At 38.9% G+C, this 18,461-nt stretch overlaps 2 protein-coding genes across 2 annotated transcripts in view; both read right to left on the bottom strand.

Annotated features, from left to right (window-relative positions):
* Positions 1 to 2,372: 2,372 nt before the first annotated feature.
* On the bottom strand, positions 2,373 to 4,359 carry LOC119490485 (dynein heavy chain-like; the record flags this gene model as incomplete). Its single annotated transcript, XM_037773928.1, has 1 exon — positions 2,373 to 4,359. A coding segment is annotated over one exon (1,224 nt), but the record flags the coding sequence as incomplete, so codon positions are not given.
* Positions 4,357 to 18,461, bottom strand: part of LOC119490516 (scavenger receptor cysteine-rich type 1 protein M130) — a 21,704-nt gene continuing 7,599 nt past the window's right edge. The window contains exons 6-19 of the mRNA XM_037773964.1: positions 18,078 to 18,232; positions 15,234 to 15,378; positions 14,741 to 15,040; positions 13,493 to 13,813; positions 13,047 to 13,340; positions 12,131 to 12,424; positions 11,213 to 11,521; positions 9,446 to 9,721; positions 8,440 to 8,615; positions 8,113 to 8,221; positions 7,774 to 7,923; positions 6,711 to 6,806; positions 5,313 to 5,486; positions 4,357 to 5,192 (exon numbers count right to left, since the gene is read on the bottom strand). Of these exons, the coding sequence (XP_037629892.1) occupies positions 5,011 to 5,192; positions 5,313 to 5,486; positions 6,711 to 6,806; positions 7,774 to 7,923; positions 8,113 to 8,221; positions 8,440 to 8,615; positions 9,446 to 9,721; positions 11,213 to 11,521; positions 12,131 to 12,424; positions 13,047 to 13,340; positions 13,493 to 13,813; positions 14,741 to 15,040; positions 15,234 to 15,378; positions 18,078 to 18,232 (2,981 nt within the window). The 3' untranslated portion in view covers positions 4,357 to 5,010. The remainder of the gene's footprint in view (positions 5,193 to 5,312; positions 5,487 to 6,710; positions 6,807 to 7,773; positions 7,924 to 8,112; positions 8,222 to 8,439; positions 8,616 to 9,445; positions 9,722 to 11,212; positions 11,522 to 12,130; positions 12,425 to 13,046; positions 13,341 to 13,492; positions 13,814 to 14,740; positions 15,041 to 15,233; positions 15,379 to 18,077; positions 18,233 to 18,461) is intronic.

Below are 18,461 nucleotides of genomic sequence, written 5' to 3'. Positions count from 1 at the left end.
CTGATGTTATTTACATACACAGCAACAGGAAATAAACTGGGACACATTTAGAATGTTTATGCTTAAAACCGTGTATTTATTGTATATTTGTGACATCACAAATGGACAGAAATATATTGGGCGTTTTGATAATTTAACAGTATTTATATAAATCACTTAAACCTGCTTTATAATGTAAAAGACATGACAATATGGGACCTTTAACTCCGCGTTAACCTGTGTTGACCAAATACAGTACCAAGATCTTCAAATGGCAGTCCACAAACCAGTGGGTGACGTCACGCTAACTACGTTTCTTTAATATTGTTTTTATTTGAACCAAATAGTTGAGGGCCGGCGCTGGGTAATGGGCTGAATGATGCCACCAGTATGCTGCCAGGTGGGAAGAGGGTCAGAGGGTCACAGAGTCTAGGATTAGATCACTTCATTAGCCGGGGTGCTGACCAGAGCTGGCTCACACCTGCTTTGTTGTCAAGAGATCATTTTCTGTTGTCAACAAAGAGGATTTCTTATTAGAATCTTACAAATTCAACTCAACATCACAATGCTCACTGAGACTGAATGAAAACGGATCACTTTGTCTCCTCTGTATCTATTTCAGCTTCAGCCACGCAGCAGCCTTAATCCTAGGTCCTGATCCCTCAGCGAGGCCTCTGACAGCGAGGCTGGCCGTGATGTGTACATATCATACGAGGGCTGCTGCTTTAAATTAGTCCCTTTGGGGTGTATCGCTGCCTCTGGGATCTCTCTGGCCCTTGGCTAACTCATGACTAAACATGTGAGGCTCTAGCAGCTCTGTCAATCTCTTCACAGCAGCACTAGTGTGTCTGTGGCTCCCTGACGAACGGCCTTACTCATGTTAACATTGGTAGCAAGCAGCTGCTCTCTCTTTATGTCTCATGTTTAAGTGATTATAGAGAATGTTAAAGTGCGTGGAGATGAAACTCTATTCTAAATGTTTTGAGCAGAGCTCCCGGTAGCTTTGTGTGGTAAATGCCGAGCAAAATCACAACAATGATTTAAAGGGACTGTTTGTAACTTCTTACACGTATAAATCAATCCGGGTCGGTGTCCCATGCGCGCTCGCGTGTGGCTACGCTGTTCAGACTCAGACTCCAACACAAACTACATGGAAGCACTAAAACCTCTTGGTTGTATCTAGTGAAGCCCGTCTGTTAAACAGTGTTGGCCGCGGTCGGAGGACACGGGGGAGACCGTAGCTTTGGTCTCCAGGGCCGGAGTCTCTGCTGTACTCTGCTCCTCTCCTCCTCTGCCTGCCTCCCTGCCTTCACTCACACACTGCGCTCGTTCTCGCTCTTTCGCTCCACTCTCACGTGCATGCGCGCACACTACACACTGCAGAAGAGTTAGTTTAGCTCTGAGAATATCTAGTGAATGAACAGTGGACGTTTGTGCAGAAATAACTGCTGCAGCTCCTCCAGACCAACAGAGGTTTCCCGTGTCTTGTGAAGTGACTCTACAAAAGATGTCTTGTGAAGAAAACGGCTTATTGTGCTGTGTATCAAACTATACATGACGTATATAACATACAGTTTGATACTCAACATCTGAGCCATTTCCAAAAGCCGGGAGTCTCTGACGCATCGTGACATACAAGGAAAGGAGAAAAGCTGAGAGTGGGAGCACAGAGCACACACACACAGTCTCACTTAAGAATTTAATGTTGTGCTGCACAAAACTGCTGTTAACACAAGACTGTGGTCATGGTTACACAGCTGATGTTATGATGCCCTGACTGAAGTTAATCCTGAAGGGTCACATATACAGCAACTTTACAAGAAGCAAAAAATAAACACAGTATATACAGTAACACACCATGAAAGAGATCACATCAGAGAGACAGTTGATGGTTTTGGTTTTGTTCAGTTAAATATAACTTGGCTATTTGTTGTTGTTGAAGACACTCAAACAATAGAATATGACAATCACAGCTGACTTAACATTATGTTCATGTTTTATAGAATATGTTTAAAGGTCCCATATCGTGCTCATTTTCAGGTTCATACTTGTATTTTGATGTTTCCACTAGAACATGTTTACATGCTGTAATGTTAAAAAAAAACTTTATTTTCCTCGTACTGTCTGCCTGAATATACCTGTATTTACCCTCTGTCTGAAACGCTCCGCTTTAGCTCATTTCAACGGAATTGCGTTGCTAGGCAACAGTTTGGGTCCATGTTTACTTCCTGTCAACTGATGTTATTTACATACACTGCAACAGGAAATAAACTGGGACACATTTAGAATGTTCATGTTTAAAACTGTGTAATGATCTATATATATTGTATATTTGTGACATCACAAATGGACAGAAATCCTAACGGCTCGTTTCAAACGTACAATTTCTGAATACGGGGTGTGTGTTTTTCTCCATATAGTTTAACAGTATTTATATAGCACATAAACCTGATTTATAATATAAAAGACATGAAAATGTCACTTTTTACAATATGGGACCTTTAAAGGAACAGTTTGACCAGAGTGGTATCAACTATTCCTTAAAATAACATCCATTTGACAGTAAAACCTCAATGTTATACATTCATACAAAGCCTATCAACTTACAAATATACAATGTCACGTATACTATATATGGTAATATGACCTGAGTTTACTGGATCAGCTGTGTTACACAAGGAGTTTGACTCATAGAACATTTATTGTTTCATTTTCGCTGTCTTTGCGTCATGGAGCTAAAGTAATCTCATCAGATAGTGTGTAAATCATAGAAGCTCTGTACAACACCAACTACTGTCTCAACGTGTCCTCATACAACAGTTTGTATTATATCTTACGAAAACGGATTCCTCATTTTTCCTACATTTTCCTACAAATGTCCAGCAACACAGGTCAGTCTCCGCTCGTTACGTGCACAGTCTTTTCAAGATAAACTTCCATCGTCACAGGAAGCAACTTGGATAGGCTTAGAAAAAAGACTGGTTTGAGTTCAAAAACACTACACATGTGGCATTACTTCAGTTACGTGACAAATAAATCAAACATGGACTTTTAGTTTTAAACAGGACACGAACAGCGGTCTCCTGGGTAAAAGTCTGGTGTTTTTGTACCCAACTAGCCAACCCTACCTCCTCCCTACACGGCGTTCACCGCTCTTTATACTTCCTGTTTCACGATTACGTGGATTACATACAAGTTTATTACGTGGATTGCATACAAATTTATTACTTGGATTACATACAACTTGATTACATGGATTATATACAAATTTATTACTTGGATCACGTACAATTTGATTACATGGATAAAATATGACTTGATTAGTCGGATTACATACGAATTGATTACGTTGATCACATTCAAATTGATTATGTGGATTACATACGAATTGATTATGTGGATTACATACGAATTGATTACGTTGATTACATTCAAATTGATTATGTGGATTACATACGAATTGATTATGTGGATTACATACGAATTGATTACGTGGATTACATACGAATTGATTACGTGGATTACATACGAATTGATTACGTGGATTACATATGAATTGATTACGTGGATTACATACAAATTGATTACCTGGATTACATACAAATTAATTAAATGGATTACATACGAATTGATTACGTGGATTACATACGAATTGATTACCTGGATTACATACAAATTAATTAAATGGATTACATACGAATTGATTACGTGGATTACATACGAATTGATTACGTGGATTACATACAAATTGATTACCTGGATTACATACAAATTAATTAAATGGATTACATACGAATTGATTACGTGGATTACATACGACTTGATTACGTGGATTACATACAGATTTATTACGTGGATTACATACGACTTGATTACGTGGATTACATACAAATTGATTACGTGGATTACATACGAATTGATTACGTGGATTACATACAAATTTATTACGTGGATTACATACGAATATATTACGTGGATTATATACCAATTTATTACGTGGATTACATACGAATTTATTAAATGGATTACATACAAATTGATTACGTTGGTTACATACGAATTGATTATGTGGATTATATACGAATTCATTACGTGGATTACATACAAATTGTTTACGTGGATTACATACGAATGGATTACGTGGATTACATACAAATTGATTAAGTGGATTACATACGAATTGATTATGTGTATTACATACGAATTGATTACGTGGATTACATACAAATTTATTACGTGGATTACATACGAATTGATTACGTGGATTACATACGAATATATTATTTGGATTACATACAAATTGATTACGTGGGTTACATACGAATTTATTACGTGGATTACATACGAATTGATTGCGTGGGTTGTCTGAATTATAGTGCATTACTTTTCGTAGGTATAGCTACGATCAGTGTATGAGAACAGCCTGGATTTTCTTAACAAAATAATAAAAAAAAACATATATGTTAAACATTTGCAGCACATTTCATAAAAGCCATAAAATCAATAACAGGCAGAAGATTTTACAATGAAAACAAAGAAAGAAAGAGATACAAAGTTGTAATAACTTCCTATCACTCTAATTTTGAACATTTGAAGAAAAAGGACATTTTACCACTCGTTCTCCTCACCGGTGATATAATTGTACATTTGATTAAACAGTAAAAAAAAAAGAAAGAGATAAAGTATACAAATAAGCAGTACACAATCAGATTATGTTTTTGGTAGACACAGGAAATGCCTTGTTTTTCTATTCATAAACTGTACAATCTTGTCTGGTTGGAAATGATCAGTATTTCAGAATATGCATAATTCCACTTGTTTTATCGAGGATGAATTTCTTTTTTATACACACAATTTAAAGTTGTTTTTTTAAGTTAAATATTGCAGCAAATTTCTGCTTCATCTAAAGATTCCTCTACAATAATATTGTTGGTCCGTCTGTAATTTGGATATTTTGGGTACCTTCTTGTCAGAGTAAATGGGAGCTAGGTTTTGGGGAGATCTGCTTTGCCAGCTAAACCCAGTTTTGGCTCACCCGTCTTGGCCTGGCACCAGGTAGTCCTCATCCCCCTGCTCTAATCCTGGAGGTGGCGCTGCGTTGCTTTCAGGTGTGGTTTGGGGGCTGTTGTGGACTTCAGCTTCAGTCTGAATGATTTTGGCTTCGATGTCCTCGTAATTCTCCTGCGGGTCGTCTACCTCGTAGATCACCCCATCTGTGAAAACAGTTGCATGTTAAAATTAGTTTAAGTCCGATTGTCGACTATGTGAGAAATTGTCAAAGTATTGGTATTCCAGTGTGAAAAAAGATATGATTAAACCGGTTCCAAACTTTCCTGCGCTTTGATGGAGGTCACCCTCATGGTTGTCGTTGTCTCCTGAGGCAGCGGCGGTGGCGGCCTTAGAGGTCAGGGGCTGAGCCACGGCTATGTCATCGATATCATCGTAAGGAAAAGAGGAAGTGCTCCGCGCGTCGTTCTCCGTGACGACTTCAGTCTCCGATGGGAATCCTGCATGAACAACAGCAACGACACTCCTTCACAAATACGTCCACATTGTCCTACTTTTCAAATCACAATGTTTTCATCATGAAGACATGAAACCACTTTAATAAACTCAGTCATGGAAGATATTTTCGCCATATTCCAAGTCTGTGCTTATTTTACACTTTGAATAAGTGTGATTAATATTATGGTTCGACTTTATTTATCCCCAAGGAAATACTCTGGTGTTACGCAGCAAAGGGACAGATGAAGGAGTAAGACAACAAAGAAAGAACTATTTTAATGAAATAAATGAAAAACAAATAATTAGAGAGACGACATTTAAAAAGATATATACAATATATAATTTACGCCACCTTAGATTATACTGTATAACCGAATTGTGCAACAGACATCCAGTAGTGCAACTCTGGCAGCTGTGATGTGATATACAGTTTAAAGAATAGGTATGAATAATAAGTACAATATACACAACAACAGAGTGTCTAATACTATATACTGTATGTAGAAGCTTTATATAACATACACACTATACAGTAATCATATCAGTATATATAATAGAAATTGAAGATAATACCATAATATAGCCTCTATATAATAATATAAATGTACAATATTAGCAATATAGTAATGTAGTAATGTGATTAAAGTAACATAATGCTATGTATAATAAAATACTGTTAGATGAACAATAATGTCCATATCACGTGCAATATTACTTTTATTACTGTTTCAATATCAATGCCAATATTACGTTTCTATTTTAGTTAACTTATTTTACTTAATATATCTTACTTTCATTGTTATTCTATTAGGCATCGGTGGTACTTCTTACACATTATTACTCTGCGTTTTATTCTTATGTTGTTGTTATTTACTTTTCTATCTTAGTTTACTTATCTTACTAAATTTATCTTACTATTATTGCTATTCTATACTTTGCACCGCTGTTAATATTACTTCTTATACACTATATTTATTACTCTGTTGTGTTTTCTATTATTCTTATGCTGTAATTCAATAATGTAGTTTCCTTGGGGATTAATGATTTATTTTATTTGATGTTACCTCTTCTTCTACTACTGCCCCGTGTAACTGCTGGTGATAGAATATAACATATAACTGAGGTGCAGCCTGTGATAAGGATTCAACATTCCACGAATTGTTTAGGAAAATTACAAATAAATGAATACAAATAAAATAAATGAATGAATATGTTTTGAGACTTACTGCCACCACTCAAGACCTCCATTTCGTTTGCTTTGCTCGTGACGTCGTCGTAGTCGCCACTTTCAAACTCCACTTCTTTTCTCTGCAACTTTCTCGCTACAACAGAAAACATTGCACATTTACTGGTACATGACAAACAACTGACATAACGACAGTTAGTACACCACACATGCATATATTAAACTCTTGTGTACTTGCATTTGCTCCCAAGTAAGCATAGGTGGGTAGCACTGATGTGCTGCTATTTAAACTGAAGAAGGTTAAAGGTCCCATATTATAAAATGTGAGATTTTCAGGTCTTTTATATTATAAAGCAGGTTTAAGTGCTTTATAAATACTGTTAAACTATCAAAATGCACAATATACGGAGAAACACACACAGCCCGTATTCAGAAATTGTGCGTTTGAAACAAGCCGTTAGGATTTCTGTCCATTTGTGATGTCACAAATATACAATATTAAGACCATTACACGGTTTTAAACGTAAACATTCTAAATGTGTCCCAGTTTATTTTCTTGTTGCAGTGTATGTAAATAACATCAGTTGACAGGAAGTAAACATGGACCCAATCTGTTGCCTAGCAACGCAATTCCGTTGCAATTCCATTGAAATGCACTTAAACGGAGTGTTTCAGACAGAGGGTAAATACAGGTATATTCAGGCAGACAGTATGAGGAAAATAAAGTGTTTTTTGAACATTACAGCATGTAAACATGTTCTAGTAGAAACACAAGATACAAATATGAACCTGAAAATGAGCACGATATGGGAGCTGTAACATGAATGCTGGACAGAAGCAGCAGTGCTGCCGTTATCTGAAATGCTCTTTTACAGCAGCATAGAGATGCAGAAAGACTGGCCTCTTGTGGCAGAAGGCTCAAGTACACTGTTTAAATGAGGCCGGGATGATCAGGACGGCTAGACACACTGATTTCATCTTGTCTGTTGGAATGCGGCACCTTTTCAAGGCAATTCAATAAAAGTGAAACACATTATCAGTATTTAACTGTAACTGAAGCAATAACTTCTAGCAGTAGAGGTGTAACAGAATAATATACTCACATGAGAAAATCTTGGCTTTCCTGACAACGCAGATTATTATAAATACGACAATCAACACCACCAGAACCAGAACAAATCCTACTCCCACAATAATTTCCACTGTGCGGTCGGGGATGCGTTTAGGTTCGGGGATTGTTGGGAACACATACTCTGAAATCAAACACAGATACATAGTTATACTGTGTACTAGTACTAGGACATACTATGCTATGTTAATCAAATCAGAAATTGGTTTTATGTATGAAGATAACAAAGATCTGATTCCTATGCAAAACAACTGAATGGATATTTTTGGGAACAAGCCCGACTTATTGGGACAGGACTCATGGTTTGGTTTACCGTTGCAGTAGATCTCAGCTGCTTTGACATCTTTACAGGACTGGGTGCGGACACAGTACTTGATGTCCTGGGTATTGCTGGCGCAATTCAGCGTTGTTTCCAAGGTCACCTTGAAATTTAAATTGAAACTTGTGTTTAGAGTAATACGGTTTCATGCAGCCATACAGAACAACAGAGAGTCTGACTGATAAAAATGAGAACTGAATGAATTATAAGGACAACATGTAGTGGAACAGAAAAAGGTCCCATGATGTCAGAATACTTATTAGATTAATGATGAACGGGACGTTGCCAGAAACAAACAAAAAGTGGAATGTAAAGACGTACCACTGATTCATTCTGAGGTGTTTTTATGCTTCTATTGTGACCATCGCACTCAACACACAGCGAGTCCATAAGTTTCGATGGAAATGACGTCAGGGGACACACGTATTCCCATTTATTTCGATAGTTGACTTTAATCTGACCTCCACATTTTTCTGAGGTGTCGAACTTGATTTGGCCTGTAAAAGAAATAAATAAATAAAAACAATTCAATTTGATTGATTCTGGGGACAGAGACATTTCAAGGAACAGTTTTTGCATTTTAGGAAATAGGCTTATCCACTTTCTTGCCGGGAGTTAAATGAGAAGAGGATCATAACAGTCTCATACAGTATATCAGTCTGTTAAATATGAAGCTGGAGCCGGGAGACGGTGAGGTGAGCTGAGCTCAGCGAGGAAACAGCTCGCCCAAAGCTATTACAACTAAAATGAAAATACAAGTCGCAGTTCTCAACTTCATTTTTCACGAGAACAAACAAAGAAGATATAACATGTTGACTTGTGAACTGTGGAGGTGCTGGTAGGCTTTTTTTTTCTTTTTACTTTGGACATGGACAGCTAGGCTAGGTGTTTCATACTGCTCCTCAGCCTGATGCTAAGCTACGCTAATCATCTCCTGGCTATAGGTGACGTGACTTTCAGTCTACCTCTCTGCTGCTACTGTATTCTATTCTGTATTTGAATTGATTCACTATTTCAGCTGCAAAGATCCTAAAAACAATAATAAATTCACTTTATGGGGACTTCCTGGAAATTAAAAATGTACTCCAACATGCAAAAGATTAAAAATTGAACAGAGGAATCACGCTTTTCCCATTTAAAGGGCGATCGATTAAATCCTTTATATTCTGATAGAATGTAAGAATCCAGAATAACGTGGGGACGAGAAGGTGTGAGGGCCCTACAAACTTCATTTGGCTCATTTGTGACATATATTCTCCATTTAAAATAATATTAATGACATTTCCTCAGACAGGGTGACAGATGAATACTTTCAATGCATACTTACTAACACAGTTAACAGACACCAATCTTCCTTTACAGTCTTTTTTGACTCTCTTGCACTGGCCAAGTTTAAAATGGTTCTCCTCACAGCTGACATGGAAGTACTGCTTCCCCGGTTTAGGATTTTCACCATGGAAGAAATCAGGAACAGCGTTGCTACAGTTCATTTCCTGGCAAACCAACTGGGAATATTTGTCTTTCCACTGATCGGCACAAACCTCAATGCCATCTATCTTCACTTCACCACGACATGTCTGTGAAAGGTTGACACTGGGCTCACCTAGAAAGGAAAACAATACAATAACAAGATCAAAAATTAAAGACTGAATGAGTAGGATTTTCCTAAAAAAAACTATGTATAGTCTGATAACAAAATAATCCCTCTAACATCACTATGACCCACTCTGTCTGTATCTGCCTGGATTTCTGTTTCTCTTTTGCTGTGTTGGGGACGTTTCTGGGTGTAAAGGTATAAAGGTAGCGACCTACTGTCAGATCGTAAGCACGCATTCGAGAGGAAAAAATCCATCTACAGTGACGCGAAACGCCACTGAATCTGAGGTTGGCATTCACCCGATGGCGAGCACCCTAACCGTGGTCAAGGGGCGCACACTTCTGGTGTCCTAGGGCTGTCCTACTGCATCTGTAACAAGCTCGGTCAAAACCGAGTATATGTCTGGACCGTATCTGGTCAGGATGTGAATTTGTGGCTAAATTGTTACACAAATAGTCAGTGGTCATGTCTATAATGTTTTGTGAACAGTTTTTTCCACTTATATCTTAATGTTTGATTGACTGACGTTGTTGCTGTCGTATTTATTCCTAGATGGAGTGTTAATGGAGTAGCTACAATGTTAGCATAGCCTGGCACTGATCGATCCGAACTCCATTCAGAAAACAAGCATTTTAAAAGTTGTTTGCTTGTCGTCTTGCGGACAGACCTGATAAAGCATGAATTCAGACTTTTTACTAATCAGCATCATTATGTAGTTATTTCGGCACACTTTTGATCCGTTTACAACAACGTCGCTGCCGTATTTATGCCTAGATGACGTTATGTTGAGTGTTTATGGAGCAGCTACAATGTTAGCATAGCCTGGCACTGATCGATCCGAACTCCGTTCAGAAAACAAGCATTTTAAAAGTTGTTTGCTTGTCGTCTTGCGGACAGACTTGACAAAGCATGGATTCGGTCTTTTTACAAATCAACATCATAATGTCGTTATTCTGGCATCATTTTGATCCGTTTATTGCAATTGAATCACAGCACAGTGTGTTTATTTTGGGTTCATAACACAGTAGCGACGTGTGGTTTGCTAATTTGCTTCGCGCTTGGTGTGAATGTACGGTAACACAATACGAAGCACAACATAACGTAACTTAAACGAACATAAACAATAGCACATGCACAACAACAGCACTATGTAATGATACATTGAACCACTGACACGCTCCCCAGAAAACCTAAACACAGAACTGTTCTCCGCCTTTTCATTTTGAAAGAGCAACGGCCAATGAGGAAACTCCAACAGTCGGCTGACCAATCCTGTAACTTCATCACTCAGTCAGTCACTCAGTCAGTCACTCAGTCACTCACTGACAGACTTTTGCGTTTGTAGGGCTGACCCTCTGCGGTCCAGCCAAAGACAAAATAGCTTATAGTTTTTCTTACACACTCTTGGTGTCATGTCTCACTTTCAGGTGGTTTCCGATGCAATTGCTAAGATTCTGTGATCATTTACGAGGCAATCCTTGCAGAGATTAAATTTACCTTCACATTCAATTTTCAGCTGCTCTGTTGTGTTTCCCTGTGAAGACGAGGTTTGATTCTCACAGTCCCAGATGTTCTCTGGTTTCTGTACACCTTCGCAGCTGAAGCTGGTGGACCAGAGAACGGATTGAGTCAATGGAGTCGTTTTATTTGACCTGTATTTGCCGCATTGCAAATCCTGGCAGAGTCTGTCCCTCTCAGTTGCTCTCCAGCCTTCAGAGGAAACAGGACTTATTTTCTCCTCCTTCGAGTGAACAAACACATCTCCACTACAGGCCTTGCCCATTGTCAGCGCCATCTTTCTCCAGTCTAAAGGAAGCATGAGTGTGAGAAAAGATTCAGGAAATACAAAACTCACAGAACTTGTAATTAGTGAGAGCTTAAATATGCAGATTAGGCTACATGCTGTGGACACAAACTAGTGAGAGTTAGCTCAGTGATCCTCCACCAATTTAACTATGGCTCCAGCACATGTTTGTAATGTCTAGATAATATTTTAATTGTCGAGGAAACAACATAACAGTAACTATCGAACCATTCCTTTAACATCAAGGCAAACTTTATTTAGGAAAATATGCTAGTTATGCTAATATGTTAGCTGAGAGTTTGATGAAAACTGAGAACTCCTGGCGGTGCCTTGGTATTTGTCCTACAAACATGACAGTGCTATCAATCTTCTCCTCTAAGTCTGGACAAGAAAGTGAACAAGCATATTGACGCCCATTCAAAAGAAGGTCCCAGATGTGCTGGAATGCTAGAGGGAAAACCGTCCACTATTCTGACCTACACATCCTAACTGTTCAACATGAAGGCATTACATAGAGAAGAGAAGAGACCTGTAGTTTGACAAAAACAGAGGACATGGACAATGAAGACATTTTGAAAGTGATCAGTTTGAGACAAAATCATGACACATACCGGAGCATTGGAGGCCACCTAATTCGCAGAGTGTCATCGCTGGCTTGACATTGCATGATGTTATTGACTTGTTATCGCAAGTTATATTTGAAATTAAATAATTCTCTACTGGCTTTGGTCCGAAGTAGTCAATCTCTTTGACAGCCTGACCACATTTCTGCTTCTCACAGATGATGTGTTGTGTTTTGATGTCAAGAGCAGGTTTGCAAACTGGGAGCCTCCGGCCTTCATAGTGCACCACCACATTTCCATAACATTTATCTCTGGTATCACTAAATCCATACTCGACGCTACCTGCAAAACAACACTGACAGTTAGGAACTTCATGTCATCTGTTATTTTAATAAGACAAAAATAAATGATCTGGATCAAAATACATACTGATGGACAACAATGTCAACTATTTGCAAAGGTAAAATGAATGTTAAGAAGGTGGCATGTGCACATCAGAGTTTAATATGTGCGTGTTTCTTCAAGAGGTGTCGACCTTTAAGGATTTGGAAGATTTATGGAAAGTAAGAGCCATATTAAAACAACAAGAACAAGAGATGAAGTTATTTGTTTGTACATACATTTCTATGTTGTACTAAATGTGCTGAAGAAGAATTTGACCAAAGAGAGATTAATAAAGAGTTGGTTGTTGTTGCTTTGCCCATATGGAGGGTGGAAAATGATTTGGCCTCTGCTGACTAGATCGCCAAAAATAAATCAGGTGTTCTTTGGTCTAACTTCCCTCCAGATGTTCAGGTAAACTACCTAGCAAACAGATAACACCTCCTTGGTGAAGGTAATTAGGGCAAAATCAACTGAAATTTGGAAATAGGCCTTTTGAGGTGGTAGGAATCCATTAAATAATAAACAACAGTCTAATAATGATTTCATTTTAAATAAATATATATTAAAAACAACCCATTACCTGAGCAAACAACATAGGCTTGTTCACAGCTGATACCCCTTTCATTCCTGACGAAGTTGCACTGGGTCAGGCTGGTCGCCTCGTCTGTACAGTGCAAACTTGTGAAGAGGGCCTTACTTTCTCCAGGCTCGGTGATTCGTGTCAGGACTTTGTCCCCACAGTCCAGGTTTTTACACAGCATCTCAGACTTTTTCTTCTCCCAGTTGTCTGCGCACACACTTCCATTCTTCTTGCCGTCCACCCAAACACTGACATTCCCCCAGCAGCCTTTGCTCAGCTTCACTTCGAGTTTTCCTGTCGTCGCAAACAAGAAAAGGGATGAGGAGGTTGTTTGCAGACTTGCATCAGCAGATTATTTCAAACTGGATCACAACCGGTGACATAATAATAAATAATGGCCATGATGAATAAAGGTTTTCATTTGAAAATCAAGCCCGTCACATTACCTGAGCATTTCACAGTGGCACTAGTGTTTCCGTGGTCAGATGGCAGTTTGGTGGTCAGATTGTTTTTTTTACAGTCAAACAGAGATTTGGTGTCGGATGAGCATTTGTAAGATTCAGCCCAAACATCTTTCTGGATATCAGCACTAGACTCGGAGTTAAAGGATAAGGCGTTCCCACAGTGCATCTGCTGACACACTGTGTTTGCAGACTGTTGGTTCCATGTCTCGTTAGAGCCGGAGAGCCATTTGGTGTTTTTGCCGTGCTTTATCCCCACCCGGCCAGAACAGGAATCACCTCCCTTCAGTATCACCACCTTGTGCTCTGACCGGGACAAAAGCAAGATAGACCATTAGTATTAGATTATGACAGACTGGCAACTTGTCCCCGGGGTGTCCCTCTCTTCCCACACAATGCATGCTGGGATAGGCTCAAGCCCCCACACACAAACTTGAATAGGGTTATAAAATATAGAAAGTCACTTTTGTCCAAGAATCAAGAAAATGGTGAGATGTAGTTTTTAAAGTTAGACAATAACTCTGCACCGTACACTGTTGAAACTAATCGTTCTTCAGGAACGCCAACAGAGTTTTCCTGAAAATCTAAATATAACATACGTCGGCACATATGGCAAATTGTATTTGATATGATCCTCCCAAAGCTTTTTATGGTCTCTTCATTTAGTTCAGTACATCTTCAGCTCCACAATGTACCAAAGATGACCTTGCCAAACCAAATGCCGCTGCGCTCGCCTGCGCCAACCACTGGAAAGACGTGATATAGAAGATGGCTGGACACAAGGAAGAAGAAGCTCTGATATCTTGTGTGAAATGTGTTGTACGACATCATTTTGTTGACACAGTTTCATTTCAGAGGATTGACTGAACAGAAGGGTGTAACTGCACATAAAAACAGAGACAGAGAGAGAGAGAGAGAGACTTCCCCTCAGCTCAGAGCACCGTAGTATCTCCCAGCTGAGTGGTTTGGTTGTAGTCTGTAACTGTTTTGGACCTCACTTTCAGCAGCTGTTTCCAGCACAAAACCCACAGTTAAGTACGCCACCTGCTCAGCACCAAACAGCTACATATCTGAAGACTCTCTCTCTCTTTGCAGTGCCTGTAATAAAGGCCTTCTTTCCACTTTCCACTCCAACCTCAAACAAAAACGGCAGATTCAAGTTCACTTGAGTGCCTTTATGCACACCTCTCTACTGTAACTGACAGTCAGGCACAACAAGAGAAAAACACTCACCTTCACAGGTTATTCCCTGCGCCTGCGCCTTCTCCTTCACGCCTTCATCCGTCTGCAGTGTACACTCGGATATGTTTTTGGCGGTACTCTTGCATGTTACAGTCAGAAAATCACCTGAGCCCTGGAAGAACTTTTCAGTTCTTTTGGTCGAATTTCTTTCATTCCCACAGCCCAGTTCTCTGCAGACAGCATTTAAATTCTGTGCTCTCTCATGGACCCGTTGCCATCGGCCCTCATACTGGATCTCCACTCTCCCGGCACATTTTCCAGGACCGTCCGCCAATCTCACTTCCATACTATCTGTTCCACGACAGCAAGAGAGTTGTCAAACATGGTACACGTGCTCTTATTGCATACATTTGGGTAGAATTGCACACATGCTTTTGCATCACGACATGACATCGCACAGCTGTCGTGTTTTTGCTTCCACCAATATGTCAAAGTTAAAATAACAGGAAGAGACTATCACCATATGATTCCTGCCATATCTCACCTGAACAGACTACGTAGGCCTCGGAAGAACATGAGCTGACATGCTTGGCGCTACAGTGCCACAGTGACGCTTCGTTGCCTGAGCAATTGACATTGTCCATTATCCCCTTGACTGATCCTGGAGGCTTCTTTTTTTCAATATGCACCTAGAAGAAAGCATTTCTGATTATTTGGATATCATGGCATTCATCTGTGCCAAACAGAAGGCCCCGATTGACTCAAAAAGAACAGTAATTTACAGAGATAATAAGAAGAAGAAGAAGAATATAAAACTTATTGGCAAAGACTTTAAATTAATAGTTTGACATTGTAGGTAATACGTTTATTTGCTTTTTTGTGGAAAGCTATCAGTCTCCTATGTGTCCGTTGAATGCGCTACAGCCGGGGGATGGTTAGCTTAGCTTAGCATGAAGACTGAAGAGAGGAGGAAACAGCTAGCCTAGAGGTGAAACATCCTCCCAGTTTGTTTCCTCTTTATGCTAAGCTAAGCTAATTGTCTCCTGGTTCGTGTTTAGCGGATGGATATAAGAGAGATAGTGAATAAGCATATTTCCAAAAATGCCAAACTATTCCTTTACACATTAAATGCAAGACTATGAAACTTTTGGAAAAAAGAAAAAAAAAGACATGCTAGCTCTTACAAATGAGTAGTTGAATTAATAATTAATATGCCATAAACAGCCCCGTGCTTCGTTCAGTACACTCAGGAGTTTTGCTGCCACAGACTTCCTCAGTGTGTCTGACCAGCAGCTAATGTGGCTAATGTTAGTACACTTGAGATATTTCTGAGCTGACATGTTTGAATCAGTTTGCTGTCTTTATGACTCTAACCCAGGGGTCAGCAACATGCAGCTCCGGAGCCACATACGTCTCTTTAGCTCTCCAGTTGCTCCCTGTGGAGTTTTAAAAATGGAAATGAATAACTGTTTTTCGTTTACATACTCAATTTTATATATCATTGTTGAAGTTCTATGGTACGACGGAGTATTAGGGCCACATTGAGGAAAAAAAAAAATCTGAGATTGCGAGAATAGAGTCGTAATATTACGAGAATAAAGTCATAGGTTTATCTGAAAAAAGTTGTAATATTATGAAAATAAAGTCATAGGTTTACGAGAAAAAAAAGTCGTAATATTACGATAATAAAGCCAAGGGTTTACAAGAAAAAAGTTGTAATATTACGAGAATAAAGTCAAATAGGTTTACGAGAAAAAAGTCGTATCATTATGAGAATAAAGTCATAATATTATAAAGTAGTAATTTTATGTGTTATTTTCTTTTTTCTCATAAATTTAAGACTTTATTCTCATTATATTCCGACTTTTTTTCTTGTAAAGTTATGACTTTATCTTTTAATATAACAACTTTTTTTCTCGTAAAATTATGACTTTATTCTGGTAATATGATGACTTTTTTTCTGGTAATATTAGGACTCTATTCTCGTAATATTACGCCTTTTTTTCTGGTAAAGTTATGACTTAATTCTCGTAATATTACGACTTTTTTTCTGGTAATATTATGACTTTATTCTGGAAATCTCCTATTTTTTAATTTTAATTAATTATTTTAATTTTCTAATACTCCGTAGTACATTTGCTCTTTTGCCCTCACTGCATTAGACTTGGGGCTGCACGGTGGTGCAGTGGTTAGCACTGGCGCCTCACAGCTAGAGGGTTGCAGGTTCGAATCCGGCTTGGGACCCTTCTGTGTGGAGTTTGCATGTTCTCCCCGTGTTAGCGTGGGTTTTCTCCGGGTACTCCGGTTTCCTCCCACAGTCCAAAGACATGCAGGTTAGGTTAATTGTGGACTCTAAATTGCCCGTAGGTGTGAATGTGAGCGTGAATGGTTGTCTGTCTATATGTGTCAGCCCTGCGATGGACTGGCGACCTGTCCAGGGTGTACCCTGCCTTCGCCCAATGTCGGCTGGGATCGGCTCCAGCCCCCCCGCGACCCCTAACGGGATAAGCGGTTGCAGATGGATGGATGGATGGATGCATTAGACTTATATACTATATTCTTAGACTATCAACTGTGTTACCTTCATCACAATGATCAAATGTTTTGCGGCTCCAGACAGATTTCTTTTTTTGTTTTTTTCACCTAAAATGGCTCTTTTGATAGTAAAGACCCCTGGTCTATTTTCTACTTCTATATTTTGGCATTATCCTGTAATTGTTACTTGTGGCCACAGTGGCTGCTGTTCAGCATAGTTACATATCTTACATTAAATAAACGTGTTTTATAGTGCTAGCGGTGTTTCCATTCAGTTGTCATTCAGATTTTTAAGTGAACTTTTGAAATGTCGCAAAAAATAAATGTGTCAGGCATGTTTCCATCAACTGGTTTGGAGTGAATAAACTCAGCTACAGAGTAGTTTGGTCAGTAGTTGACGCTACAAGTTACACACGGCTGTAATCTACCAGTAAACAGAATAGAAGATGAAGTAGAGGTTGTGAACCAGACATAAAAGAAGTTGGCCTCGGCCATCTAATCATTTACGAGAGAAAAATGGAGAGAGGTCTTCAGGAATCAGTTTCAATAGTTCTTTCATGTCAGCTAGTACTGGCCGTGTCTCATGCTGTCCGGAGACAAAGATGATATGAATATATATATCCAGAAACAGCTGATCAGTCATGTCAGTTAAATGTTCGCTACATCAGACTTGATTCAGTAAAGATGTTTCCGCATCAACTCTTTCTGGACAAAGGCAAAAACCACCTGAAGCGAGCATAAAAACTTTTTTTGCGCAAATTGAGGAAGTTTTATCGAATTCCATACAGCTTCTCTAATGCGATACTTGAAAATGTGGATAAAAGCATGTGAATGGAAACACGGCAATACTGACATCCCCACAGTCTAGCTCTTTGCAAACCACTGCAGCTTCCTTCTGGGTCCAGGTGTTGGCACACACGGGGCTACGACTACCATTCACTTCAATATTAACTGCACCGTAGCACTTGCTGGGTTGGTTGTTGTATATCAGAACCACTTTAACATTGTCTGTGGAAAATAAAAATAAAAAGACACGTAGGAAATGTGGTTGATATCATGATTTAGATTTCCAAGCAGCTCAAGATAGTGGGCTGGTAAAATATGAATAGTCACATTCATTCTTTGATGAATAATTTTGTCAGTTGTCAAAAACAATATATAAAACAAAACCAGATTGTTTTGATCTGGAAATCAAAGTAAGAGGAAAAGACGTGGATGAATATGAATTGGTTGGATT

The sequence above is a fragment of the Sebastes umbrosus genome, chromosome 6 (assembly GCF_015220745.1).
Source record: "Sebastes umbrosus isolate fSebUmb1 chromosome 6, fSebUmb1.pri, whole genome shotgun sequence".
Lineage (NCBI taxonomy): Eukaryota > Metazoa > Chordata > Actinopteri > Perciformes > Sebastidae > Sebastes > Sebastes umbrosus.
This window is presented reverse-complemented; position numbering and strand designations above follow the sequence as displayed.